Source organism: Citrus clementina, unplaced genomic scaffold (assembly GCF_000493195.1).
Source record: "Citrus clementina cultivar Clemenules unplaced genomic scaffold, Citrus_clementina_v1.0 scaffold_8, whole genome shotgun sequence".
NCBI classification, from domain to species: Eukaryota; Viridiplantae; Streptophyta; class Magnoliopsida; order Sapindales; family Rutaceae; genus Citrus; species Citrus x clementina.
Genome location: NW_006262022.1, coordinates 3,135,357 through 3,149,711, shown reverse-complemented (window position 1 = coordinate 3,149,711; position 14,355 = coordinate 3,135,357). Strand labels below are relative to the sequence as shown.

The 14,355-nt window shown below is 35.1% G+C and overlaps 2 protein-coding genes across 3 annotated transcripts; one reads left to right on the top strand and one right to left on the bottom strand.

The window, feature by feature from the left end:
• Positions 1–2,427: 2,427 nt before the first annotated feature.
• LOC18035021 (protein CHROMATIN REMODELING 25) lies at positions 2,428–11,232 on the bottom strand. Of its 2 annotated transcripts, none has more exons than XM_024179445.1 (21): positions 10,999–11,232; positions 10,107–10,487; positions 9,666–9,752; positions 9,294–9,534; positions 9,103–9,240; positions 8,950–9,006; positions 8,766–8,852; positions 8,111–8,206; positions 7,847–7,897; positions 7,009–7,083; positions 6,824–6,910; positions 6,127–6,218; positions 5,907–6,039; positions 5,352–5,471; positions 5,128–5,241; positions 4,931–5,014; positions 4,722–4,799; positions 4,579–4,637; positions 3,484–3,673; positions 3,289–3,387; positions 2,428–2,809 (listed from the first exon to the last, which is right to left on the bottom strand). In XM_024179445.1, the coding sequence occupies exons 1-21, from the start codon at positions 11,181–11,183 to the stop codon at positions 2,459–2,461; spliced, it is 2,805 nt and encodes a 934-aa protein (XP_024035213.1). In that variant the 5' UTR covers positions 11,184–11,232; the 3' UTR covers positions 2,428–2,458. The 2 variants fall into 2 exon arrangements, with proteins under 2 accessions (XP_024035213.1, XP_006423032.1); XM_006422969.2 differs by having other exon boundaries at positions 9,103–9,228.
• Positions 11,233–11,933: 701 nt separating this feature from the next.
• LOC18035020 (pentatricopeptide repeat-containing protein At2g15690, mitochondrial) lies at positions 11,934–14,298 on the top strand. The gene has a single exon (XM_006422968.2). It carries the CDS (start codon positions 12,065–12,067, stop codon positions 14,057–14,059), a length of 1,995 nt encoding a protein of 664 aa, XP_006423031.2. The 5' UTR covers positions 11,934–12,064; the 3' UTR covers positions 14,060–14,298.
• Positions 14,299–14,355: the final 57 nt, after the last annotated feature.

Below are 14,355 nucleotides of genomic sequence, written 5' to 3'. Positions count from 1 at the left end.
CTCTTATTTACAGTGTTAGAATCCATGAACAGATGTTTGGATTTATATATAGGAGGAAGTTTGGTGTAATTGTGTTTATGCACATGATGAGTTTGACATCTCACGTTACTTGGATTTGTCACATTGTGATTGACAGATAGTAATACTTCAATGTTTTTGTAATAAATAAATTGTGTTTGTCATGAGATGCAAATGATTAACATTTTTAATTGTAGTATTTAAGTGAAAGGCTAGACAAACTGATAAGGCCTATTGACCCGAATATTCAGCCTTATGTGGCCAAATCATGTTCTTAAGAGCAATTGATCACCATTGTTTAACCTTGGATTAGAAAAATTTTATAATAATAATGATTTGGATTAGTAGGCAAGACCCCTTAAGGTAGGCGTTGTTGCTTCTCTCTTTAATCTCTTTTTAAGTTTAATTTACACTTAAAATGGAAATTTTTGACATAATTTGAATCAAACTTCTTTGTAAAATTGATAACAGTGTTTTAGTAGTTTTGCTTGTTTATTTATTTTCTGTATAGAATTTATTATTATTATTCTTAAACAATACTGTTAAACAACAATAATAATTAAGATGTTCAGTCTTAACTTGAATTTTAATTATTTTATACATTTATCTATTGAATAATAAGTTTTATAATTAATAAAATTAATATTTTACCACCTACTTAGTAACACATAAATTAAAATTAAAATTGAGACTTAATTGTTGAAATTCCTAACATTACACTTCAAAAATTTGGGTCTTCACTTTTCCATCAAACCAAAAACAATAATATTGAGAACAAAGACCCATGTGGACTTTGAGCTGGTCTAGCTGTTAATCGAATTACTCATCAATAAACAAATTGAATTTCTCTCAAATCTTACCAACACTACCAAAAAAGAAAGATTGGTCTTAGGCCCTTTGATTTGACTATTAATTAGCACCATGTGAGTGTGAAAAAGCAATTCCTGATCCACTTTGGCTTATTGACCTTCACATGTTTGAAATTGCAGTGGCCGAATGGCACTAATCCTCATCCTCATCTGTAAGACCATATAAAATCAATACAATTTTCGATTCACACACCAACTGGGTTTCTGCCACGTGGCTGATTCTCATTTCTTGCCCAAGTTTTGAAAGATAAACCCAGAAGAGGCAAGAGACAGCGTACCTACCTTATTGGAAGTGGAGAAAAACATAATCTGAGGACACTGTCTCCCTTACGGTCTCCCATTTTGTGAGCAGAACTTGTCGTTTTTGTTCTTAATTAATCAAGAAGAATAATTTTTTTTTTCATCCCATTTTGTGCTCAATTACGCTATGCGGCGCGATTTACAATGTCAGATCCTCGCAGAAGAAGAAGTTGGGGGGGGGGGGGGGGGGGGGGAAACCCCCCCAACTGCGCTCTAAATTTTTGCCATTTTTTTCCTAGTAGTTCCTGTCTCACCATACTATATTAAGGGGGGCATAAATGAAGCATGATTATAGAAGATTATTATTATATGGTTACAGAAGAAAATTGTGTTATGAGAATTTATTCTTCAAAAGGCAGGCTAATCTATGACTGTAATTGAAAAATAATTTAGTTGACCGAAAATCATGTCATGGGAGAAAGTTCTTTATAACTGTTCTATAGTATCTAATTACTACCAGTTTGATCATATGTTTCTGTTCTAAGTTTATTGCAATACATACCAAATTACAAATTACAATCGTTCTAGTGGCTGTTAATCTAATTTATTAAGTAATTTTGGCAGTGTTAGAAAGCAATTTTCGTTGTTGAAAATCAAAAGTTATTATTCATAATGCTTAAACTTTGTTAGACAAACACAGCTGAAAAAATGCTTTAAAATGGTTTTGCAGTAAGTACTTTCTGTTTAGAATTACTTCCTACAGACTACAGAGACACTTCATAAGTCGGTAATCATTAATTCGTTGAAAGCCCTTCATTCCCACAAAAAAAAAAAAAGGTTGGTGCTACGTTACGTTAAGCGTAACGTACGCCACACACAGCAACAATAGTAGGTTCCATCATGGGAACTGTTGCTGTGTATGGATGTATGTTACGCTTGACGTAACGTAGCGGGATCCAAAAAAAAGACCACAATTGGACTTTATGATCAAGCTTTTATAAGCTAAGCTAACTAGCTTAAGTGATAGAGACCTATTGATATGTCTTTTTTTTTTTTTTATCAACATTAATTTAATCCTTTATCAAGTCTGTTAGATCTTTGGTTTGGGTCTTGGTCCTGGTCAGAATCTATTCCCACTCCACTCCGAAGCCAACAAAAAACTGCTCGTGTCTCCAACTTAAGGTATCCATGCACATGCGAATTACTTAAAGCACCACATATTCATTTAATTTTATTGAAGTCATGTATGGCGCACTTAGATTGTCGAGAAACTATGAACAAAGAGTTAAAAAAACAAAAATTAAGAATTAATTTTTTGAGCCGCAAAAACTTTACTCAAAGTCATCATCATGTTCTACATTATCAGGAGAAAATCTTTTCAATGGCAATTGATTTCCAAAAGAGAGTTTAGGCTTTATTGCACCTTTTAGAGAAGTTCTCATTGATTTCGGCTGGGAAGAGGCAGATAATGAGAATTTCGCCGAATTTTCGAGTGAAGGAACATCTTTTAGTAGCTTATGATGTTGAGATAATAACTTGGACCTTTGGTCCAGCTTCGGCTTGGGATTAGTAATATGATTATTCGGGTTCTTGTTTCCTTCTGTCGCTTGCATCTTCGGGCTTACTTTTGATTCAATTGGCACAAGCTTCCCGTCTACTTGGTTAGTGAAAACGAATGTGACCTGTAAGATTACTAAAATTTGAGTACTATGCATATTCATTTGATGGCAGATAATGAAAACATATAGATGTAAATGATTATTGGAGTTATGTTTCATATCTTTTACGCTCACCTTCCATCAGAGAACAGTCATGAAGATAATAAGTAGAATCTCATTAGGTAATGCAAAAGTTCCAAAGAATTTTTATAATTAGGCATGATCCATGTAGATTGAAAAAGTACTCCTAGAATGCAAACCATTCACTCTCCGCACACATCATCAGACCAGGAGGTGCTTCACCAAGTTTTTCAGTATTTTATGGAAACTCATTTATATTATCAAGTCTAAAATAGATGAATTTGGATTAGATACAACAATACTGAACCTAAGAGATTTGATTATATAGAACATAGATTTGTGTGCAACTTATCTTTTTGAATTCTATTTCTTTTGAAAAAGGACAATCAAAGTAAATACAAAATTGGAAACTAATGACAAACCTCATCACCAGCTGAGGCTTGAAGTATAGCATCGGGCACTGACATGGAGTAAAAATGGTGCCCCCAGTTATTTAAATCTTCTTCCAAAGGAGTTCCTAACTGAAATAATTTGGAAGAGAAGATAAAAATGATATAAAAACTAAAATACTAATAATTGTAATAATAATTAGTTAGCAAAATAATACAGTGATCAACCTGTTTTTCTGAGCTCTTCAACTTGTGCAAACATCCAGCAAGTCCTGCAAAACCACCTATGTCGGTAACTTCTTGATCAGACTGATCATTTTTGTTTGCTGAGTTGGTTTCATCTCCCTCTCCTATGCTCTCAGCTCCATCATCATAATTCTGGCAACGAGTGCAATGCATATTTTCATGAATTTCAGACCTACATGTACATTTTAAACTAAACTTTTATACATGATGGCGGAGCTGCAATGCTATTTTGTTACACTAAAGATTTGATCCTCAGAACAGCTAAGGTTTTTGTCAAAGTGTATAAAAAAATTCATTAATTCCAGATATCAGCTACTAGTCAGATCAATAACTGTTAAAATACATAAAACCATCACTTTTATGTTAAACCATTTGGAGTGAGGCCTAAAGTCTGGATAATATCAAAAAGTATAAGCTCAAAATGGTGGTTTCTTCTAGTGGCCAGGCAGACTTCCAAGAAACAATAGGGGAACTCTGCAGACTATATGTTGCATCAATTCATAGCATTCACTCTAAAATGTACTAACATCTCTATTAATGTTTTTTTTTTCTTTTAGTGAAGTACGGCCGCTATATAGCCAACAGGCATTAACATGACTTAAAATTTTAATTTTAACTACATCAAACAAGAACGATTAATTCACTTTAGACAATATTTCAATAGGCTAAAATTCACAGATCCAGTTCATATATGTAGATCATTCTATTTAAACCCTCTGTTGATGATGATATGTTGAAGTCGAATGGCATATACTTGATCTGCTTTGCAATACAGAAATAATAAACAAATGGTCGCCAACTGTACAGGCAAAAATATAACAAATTGTTTCTCACAGTTAAAAATATGAAACTTTTTGCCTTCCCATTCTAAAATCCTAGCCTAGAGTTACCATGAATCCTACTTTGCATGCTAAAAATAAGATGCAAATTCATGGTATGCAAAAATTCATCCATAGTTCCTGTAACTTTAAAACTTTTCCAACCACCCCAATTATTTTGCTTTCAAGTTGCAGCACCAACAAATGTCATTTTTGTAATTCAAATAACAATAATTTCAACTTCAGGGACGTAACATACCTCACATCATCATGAAATGTAAACAGGTCACGTAAATCTTCGGTTGAAAGAAAGTTTCCCTGCAATTTAAACTTATTATCTATCTCATTCATTAAAGCTCAAATTCCAAGCAGAGATCATGACAGAAACAGCTAATCAAGAACCTGAGTTGCAGAGCTATCTGTTTGCTCCTGCTGAATAACTTTTTGAAGCCCTTCTTTAGACATTTGACGCTGGTATACCTAAGAAAACATATGCAAAATTTTTATACTTTAAATAAAACTGTGAATAGTTGCTCATTGGAAGCTCAAACTATCTTGCAAGTTCAAAAAAAAAAAAAAAAAAAAAACAGTTATTGTTGCCGCATAAAAACCTTTTCTTCAATGGTTCCAGTACTCAGAAAACGGTAGATGAATACCCTCTTCTTTTGTCCATCCCTCCAAACTCTTGCAGCAGCCTGTTATGAGTAAAACAAGGTATCCAAATAATCAGAATATTATGATAGACGAGACATACATTCTACTTCCAATTGGCATACAATTAGTGCGCTAGTTAGCATGAGTTAATTACTTGTTTATCATTGGCTGGATTCCAATCAGGATCAAACAACACAAGTCGATTACCACCAATTAAATTGAGGCCACAGCCACCAGCCTTGCTGCTTAAGAGAAAAACAAACTCATTCTGCAAATGATTGAAATAAACCTTAAGTACTGGCAATAAGGCTACATGCCCAACAACATGAAGAACATAAAAGACCCCAATTTTATATTCAAAATAAGAAAAATTTCCACCTTTGAAGGGTCATTAAAGTGATTCACTAACTTCTGTCTTTTGCTGATTGATGTAGTTCCATCCAGCCTCAAGTATGGATACCTTCTTTCACGACACAATTGAGCAAATAGATCCAGTGTCTGATACATGATAGCAAGGTTTACTTATTAAATAAATGAATAGCATCAGATATCTTCCACAAGGAAGAGTTTCTTAATAAATGCTTCATATGGTGGCTTCAGCTAGTTCTTGTATGGCTGCAACCAAGTTTGACAAGCAGAAATAAATTTCATTCAAAAAACAGAAAATTACCCATTTACAATGTCAATTGTTATTTACATTACTTCATCGAAATTTCCTTATCAAATAAATCCAGAAATGAATCAATAGCTTACTGATGATAAAAAATGCTGGGTGGCAAAGAACTATGCCGTGTTTTCGGAACTAGATACTGACTATAGATTAGGAAACCAATAGCACACTGACAGTCACATTATGAATAACAAGCATGATCTCCATCCATATTGCATGGTGCTGAACCACTTTATTTAACCAGAATTACTATCTAACAGTACCTGAGTATAATTTGAGACCAGAACAATTCGGTCATCAGTTCTCTGACGTAGATGGCCCAGTAACCGGGCTAAGACATGCATTTTTCCAGACAGTTCAACCCAAGCCCCATCACCTCCAGTCCATGATCCAGATCTAACAATTATAAGGGAAGCAAATGACATCTTAATTGATCATATATGCTAAGCATAATATTTGTAAATAATACAAACAAATGCTCACCTTCCAGAGAACATCTCTGGAGGGAAAAAACGTATACAGTCCTCAAATCCAGTGGTTCCTGGATTTCCACTTTTTATAGTATCGTAGATAAGCTGCACATACAAAAAGTCTTAACCGAGGATCAGACTGTAAGACAATGGATTTATTCTTATAACAGAACAGATGTTAATTAAAAGGATGGGAAAGGTAGCAAAACTAGACAAGAGCAAGTTAATGCATCAAAGCAGAAGTTCAGCATCTTCACAATACGTTCATTTTCATACCGAATTGATTCATGTCACTGAAAAAGGAATTGTACTAATGTCAATATGTACACATTCAATTTATTAATTAGGCCAAGCACCCTTGATATCCCATAGTAGTCCCAATCAGTATTGTCTAGGCCAGAGACATTGACAGAATATTTATCGATGGTTCTTTAGAGATTATAACATTTCTAGAACCAAAGGATCATCAAAACCCAAATGAAGTCCAATTCTAGGAAGTTTTGACCAAGCTTCAGTGTAGTTTCAAGCGAAAAAATTGTTCCAAGGAAAAATCTCATTGATGCGATTTTAACATAAAATCCTTTTAGGACATAAAGCCTAAAAATTGTATCCAATTCAAAAAAAGCAACTACTAATTCAAAAGGTTCTCAACAAAACAATAAATCATGAAAAGATTAGAGTAATCACAATTTTCCCATATGTTTAATTACCTTGGGATGATTACAGAGCTTCTTAAGAGCTGTGATATAAGCCAAAATCTTGGATTGCTTTGTTTCTTCCGAAATAGCCCGTTTAACCTGCGTTCAAGACAACAACACAAAACCTGTATGGTTAATTGCCAATATTAGGGAACATTTCTCATCAAACTTGGTAGCTAAATAAGAATGAAACTCACATTTTTGGAATGTATAAAGTGGTTATATAGCTCTGACTGGAGAGGAGTCAACTTGCAGCATACGACTTCAATTATCTACAGATGAAACAAAGAATTAGAAGTGACAGAACCTAAACTCAAGATAGGTTGGGATAAATCAAAAAGTGATTGATAAAAAGGAATTTAAAAATCAAATTAAAGATCTGCTTTATTTTGATCCATACCAATAATTTCAGATGTGATAGAACAAGGTTAGATAAATGGTAAAGCCATTTTCCCAAACCTCTTTACAAGTACACAATCTTGGAGCCCCCTTAGGGTATGAATAGATCATTATGGAGAAAACAAGCAACAAAGAATGGTCTTAAGTCTTAACTCTTGTTCTGGTAATGTTAAGATACTTAATAGGAATGTTGTGGTTGTAAGCCTATACAACCAGTAAACAAACTAGTAAGAGTATGCTTCATTATATTAAGAATTCTACATTGAAGAAAGCAACTTCTGCAAAGATTAGCAGGAATAAATTTGAGCATGATGAGAGAGGCTAAGAAACTAATGACTAGAAATTGAATAGTGACTCTGACATTGATGAGCGCTGAACAAAAACAATCTTTAGATGATCTGTTTGAGCAACAAGCAAAGTATCCAAGTCACTTAGACTTCCAAAAGAAAACTGAGCTAAGGACAATAAATTCCAGCCACAAGAACTGGTAGGAGCATCAAGAAGTTATCTTTACGTAAAAGCACTACACAGTTCGAAACAATAAGCAATGTAAGATCTTACAAATAGAAATGAAATGTTGCACTAAACAATAAGCAACTACAACAACAGAGAGCTTTTGGACCAAGATAAATGTACCTTTGGTGGCAAGTGATTTGACAGCAAAGCATTAGTCCTTCTCAATATAAACTGCAAATAGATAATTACGAGTCAAATGTGAAAAAAAAAATTAAAGCAATAAAAGTAACCAATCAGTTCCTCCAGATATGACGCATTTTTCTGTTATGAAAGAACTATCACAGAATCAGAATCTACCAGTTAAAAATGCAGTGTAGCCACTATAAGTCTTGAGAAAGCTAAACTATTATATAATTAAGCAAAAAAATAAATAAATAAAATTACCTGATTCACTTTTGCACTTAGTTCTGAAGAGCGCTCAATACCTAGCTTCTTCTCTTCTTCAGTAGCAGTAGGTTCTCTTCCACAAATAATTGATGTCTTTGTAAATGTAATCACAGTTCATTTACAGAGTGAAGATATGTCAACAGAGTGAAACAAAATAGAATAAAAAAGAATAAATAATTTAACTACTGATAGAACATAACACCAAATATGAAACATGTGGTGAAGACATTCCTAAACTGCATATTTTGAAAAATTAAAAGGAAAATCATATTGCTCGATTATTATATGATACTATCAGCAAAGCTTTGTTTTGTGGAGTAGGAGGTTACTCCTTGAATGATATGATAAAGCATGGAGATGGATTTTACAATATTTTGCAGCATGGAAAAACACCTATCATTCTTTATTTACCACTCTATATCAGCAATCTGTAATATAAAGCATCCCTGCCACATAGGACGGAGTTCAGTTTGATAGAACAATAAGAATGGAAATGGTCATAATAAGTGCTCATTCCCTGTGAACCAAGACTCTTCTCCATCCTACCCCATGGCGAAAATTAAAAAATGAAAAAGAAATGAATGCAGTTTAACTAATGAATTTCTAGTTTATCATCAATAAATAGTTTTTTAAATATAAGGCAGCAGCTCACCTCATAATAACGGCGAAAATATGCAGCATCACCTAATATCCCAGGATTAGTAAAGTTAACCATGGCAAAGAACTCTTCAAGATCATTCTGCAAAGGCCCAAATCAAGGAGTAAATCCAGAATGCATAAAAGGACTTGCTATCATAAGCATAAAGAATCATTTTAAAATGCCTACTATGTATTACCTGCATAGGAGTTCCAGACAACAAAATTCTACGCTTGCATGAGAGAGCAGCCAATGCCTACACAAAAGTGTATATAAATAATATCAGGTGAAAAAAAAATGAAGAATATATATATAAACAAAAGTAAGGATAAGTGTATTTTTCATGTCATACCCGATTTGTTAGTGTCTGATCATTTTTCAGCCTGTGAGCCTCATCACATATAAGAAGGTCGCAGGACTCACTGCAGCTAAATTTTGATGAATGCATCCGAAATGTTTCATATGAAACAATCAATACCTGCCGTGGTAACTAAATTAGTGCATATATCAAGAAAATAATCAGACATAGCAGCAAAAGTTTACCTGTAGAGAGCTGCAGGGATCTGTGAAACTATCAATTCCAGAGACAACATCATCTCTTGTGCTTTCACAGAGAGCTATAAGTTGAACTCTTCCTCCAACCCACTTTTTGATTTCAGCCTCCCAATTACTTACAAGACTGGTTGGTGTGACAATAATGGCCTTTTTAACCATTGGCTTTCCATCGAAACCTTGACATAAAAGAGTATACAGTAATGCGATTGACTGCAAAGTTTTTCCCAACCTGCAAATGCAAGTACAATAACCACCTTGAAGACAAGACTTAAACAGTGAAATAAATCAATAGTAATAAAAAAAAAAGGAACCTATGAACTTGATCTGACAGGATTTACACAGAAAAGATGATCCATTTACCCCATATCATCAGCAAGAATGCATCCATGTATACCAGCAGCATTCAATAGCCCTGAAACACATTCAAACATGAACTGAACACCTTCTCTGCATTACAATGTGAAAAAAGAAATCATATCAATTACTGAAAAGCACAGCTAAATGACAAAGACGAAATAAATAATTGCTGTTTTACATTTATCTTTTATCTAATAATATATACTCGAACCTCAAATCTCTACCTTTATGGATATTTTTCTCTGCCAATATTCATCAATGGCTCCGGCAATGGATTTAGATTGAAGAATGGTCGTACCGGTAAATTAGGTTTAGATTGGTGAATGCATTCTTAATACATAAATTCCATTTATGTTGATATCATTGAAAAATCATATAGTAATCAACATATCAAAAACTGACAAACCATTGAAACCAAATATGAATTCATATCATCAGCAATACCTCTGATGGGGTCGAAGGAAACGAACAAGCAATGGATCAACAGTTATTGGCACTAAGTTACCACCATCATTTTGAGGTTCCTCAGGTTGCCAGAGCACCAGAGGATCAACTCCTGGTGGCAAAGTGAAATTTTCCTCTATGACATTGTTCTCAACAGTCCTTGGTAAATCTAATCGGTTGGTTATTGTAACCAACACTGGCCGAGAAGAGCCCCAGGGAACAAACCGTTTGCGGGCACAAAGACGACGAGCAAGCTGGTCATTCCCATTGTCATAGCCATTAGAGCAGGGAGGTTTGAAAGGCTTCCTACAAACAGCCGCCCCTTCTGTCACTGAAAGAACTCTTGGAAGCAGTGATTGTCTTTTTACAACAAGGTTGCCTCTGATAAATCAGAAAAGGAAATATCAAAGTTATAAGTGAACTTCCATTCAACCATGGGCATTGTAAATGTTTTTCTCAAACTAGTACAAGCCCAGTATCATCAACTTTAAATTCGTTATTACAAACAAAGGAATTATTACAAAAATGAGATAGTCATATTTGAGGCCTAAGAAATTAGAATCATTCACCCCTGCTTACTCCAGATCCAATAAATTATTTAGAAAACCTCCAAAAGTAAGAAACCTGAGACAAAACTGCTTACATTTTTAATCCATGTTAATTTTAGCCAAACACTCAAAAATCTTAAATCAAGGACTGAATTTTTTTCTCGGAAAGGCAGCTGAAATTCAAATTATCAATTTTCTCAACTCGTAGAAACCCTAAATCAGAATTAATTTATACGATTAACGTGAACAAACAGACAAACGTTTATACTTCAAACAAAAAATAAGGTGATATTCTGAACATTTATTTAACAGAGGAAATTAATTTTTTGTTTGTAAAACCTCACCTCACGAGAGCGTCGACGTTCTTCGACTTTCGATCTTCATCGGACGGCGCAGAATCTGCCACGGATGCTTCTTCGTCACCGTCATCGTTATCATCGTTATAATCGGCGTCTTCGCGATCAATGGTGCATCTGTCGCTTGAATCAGATGGATCGGAATCTGAGAGAATTTCTTCGTCGTCTTCCATTAGCAACACTGAGAATTTTTGCGCTTTTTTTTCAAATCACCTTTGTGGCGCTAAACCACAAATGATACAAGTGAGTGTTCCGATATTGCATTAAATTAGGACGTGGGATAATAACATAAGGGCCCCCCTATAGTCTTAGTTTTCCGAAGTATATTATATTATTATGAAAAGTATTAAATTGCACCAAAACAAATTACTTATAATTGCATTTCATCATCTAATGAAGAATGTTCTCACCTCACCTCACTTTATTTTTTTTTTTAATTTTAAACATAAAAATACTATTTAATTTTTTTCTTGCGAGATTTTGATAACTCCTCTTTCTCTCTCTCAAAAATAAATTTGCAACTCAAATTCTCTCTCTTTTTTTTTTTACTCTCTCTAGTGAATTACTTTTCTTCTTTTCTTTTTCTTTACTTCAGCACTCTCATCAACTTGTACGATTATTAATGGCGTAGGTCACTGTGATATGATTTGTGTCGTTGCTGCTGATAGTTGAGGTTCTTCATGTACTGTATTTATTTGAATCTTAATAAAAAATTGTCATTTTTTATTTTTAAAAAATATTATTTGAGAATTGTAGCATTACTCCTTACAAATTAAAATATTTTTCAATAAAAAAATTTAAAAAGTTACTTTCTATTATCATAAGTTTTTTAAAAATAAATACGATGGTTTATAAATTATAATAGGTGGACTTCCATTTTATATATTTTCCTGAAATAATTACCAAAATCCATTTAATCTCGTAAATTAATTACAAGGTTTTCCTGACTTTCCCCTCACCTACGAAGAAGATCCCCAAACAAAGTGTTACTACTGATCATTCTTCAACCGATCTGGACCGGGTCCGGTCCACATGCTGCCTTAGTAGATGCTGTATGAGCCCAAAAACACAGACCAAAACCCATCATCCAAAATCAGTTACATTGTTGCACTCCATTTCAGTTCAGGGTTTTCTAGGGGTTTTAGGAAATCGTTCGTTTTCACTAAAACCAGAAGAAATGGCGTCTCTCATGGCGATAAGATGCTTGCGAAGCCGAAGACACTCTTCTCTCACGAAGGTACGATTCACATCGCTTCAGTATTCTTATTTGAACCATCCGCAAAACAATATTATCGGCAAAACCCTAACCCTAAGTTTAGCAAAGACCTTAAGTACGTCAGCCGTAGAGTACAATACCCCACCACCACAACCACCGCAGTCACCATTGTCTGATTCTAGGGCTTTTCCCGATCAGAGTAATTTTAATAACAATCAGTGGGCCTCACAGCAAGAACAGAACAACCATCTAAGTTATCCTAATCAAGGGCATGGATATGCTACTAATCAGTATAGCAGTGATCATAATTATCCGAATAGGGGATATCCTAATCAGGGTCAGAGGCTTCCTATTCAAGGACAGGCTTATCCTCAGCAACATCAACCGGGTAATCATCAGTATCAAAACCCTAGTAATAATCAGGAGTATCAGCGCTCAAATTATCAGGGCCAGAGATCTCCTAATCAAGGACAGGTTTATCCTCATCAACAACAACCACACAGTAATCAGTATCAAAACCCTGGTAATCAGAACTTCCAGCAACCTAGAAGCCCGAATCAGTGGAACAACCAACAAAATCAGGGCTACCCACAAGCTAGAAATTCTTATCAGCAGGTCTCCCCGGGTCACCAAATCCCTAATCAGCTTAACAATGTCCCGAATAACATGAATCAGTGTCCTGCTGGTGATCAAGCGCTGCCTCCTTCAGTTGCTGACTTGGCACGGTTGTGTCAGGAAGGGAAGGTTAAGGAAGCTATTGAGCTGATGGATAAAGGAGTTAAAGCGGATGCTAGTTGTTTCTATACTTTGTTTGATTTGTGTGGCAATCCTAAGTGGTATGAGAATGCGAAGAAGGTTCATGATTACTTTTTGCAATCGACGATTAGGGGAGATTTGGTTTTGAACAATAAAGTGATTGAAATGTATGGCAAGTGTGGAAGTATGACTGATGCACGGAGGGTTTTTGATCACATGGCGGATAGGAGTATGGATTCATGGCATTTGATGATAAATGGGTATGCAGATAACGGTTTGGGAGATGAGGGGTTGCAGTTGTTTGAGCAGATGAGAAAATTGGGGTTGCAACCTAATGAGCAGACTTTTCTTCAAGTTTTTTCAGCTTGTGGTAGTGCTGATGCTATTGAAGAAGCTTTTATACATTTTGAGTCTATGAAAAGTGAGTTCGGCATCAGTCCAGGAACTGAGCATTATCTGGGGCTGCTTGGTGTTCTTGGAAAATGCGGACATCTTTTTGAAGCTCAGCAGTTTATTGAACAGAAACTGCCTTTTGAACCTACTGCAGAGTTTTGGGAAGCTTTGAGAAATTATGCTCGAATTCATGGGGATATTGACTTGGAAGATCATGCTGAGGAGTTGATGGTTGATCTTGACCCATCAAAGGCTGACCCTAAAAAGATCCCTACACCACCACCAAAGAAGCGTACTGCAATCAGCATACTTGATGGGAAGAGTAGACTTGTTGAGTTTCGGAATCCAACTCTTTACAGGGATGATGAAAAATTGAAAGCATTGAATCAAATGAAGGAATCAACCTATGTGCCTGATACAAGATATGTGCTTCATGACATTGATCAGGAGGCCAAAGAGCAGGCATTGCTTTATCACAGTGAACGTTTGGCAATAGCATACGGTCTGATCAGTACTCCGGCTAGGACGCCTCTTAGGATCATTAAGAATCTCCGTGTTTGCGGTGACTGTCATAATGCCATCAAGATCATGTCCAGAATTGTTGGGAGGGAATTGATTGTCAGGGACAACAAACGGTTCCATCATTTCAAGGATGGCAAGTGCTCCTGTGGAGATTACTGGTGAAAGTCTTTGTTAAACATGCGATACATATTCACTGTGATTCCTTCTAAATAGGGCTTTATATGTAAATGCCAAATCTGTGAGAAGTTAAATGGGCTGGTGTGAACAGAGGAACTGTTATTGGTAGTTGGAAATGAAATGTTCACTGGCTTAATACTGTGCTCCTTTTTTATGCTCTATTTGCTAATATTTTATGAAATTCTACTGAAGTGTTGACTTGCTCCTTTCTCTTTAAGCCTTTTTATATGATCTATGCTGTAAGTGGAGATATTTTTGGCTTTTGGACTAAAACAATAATC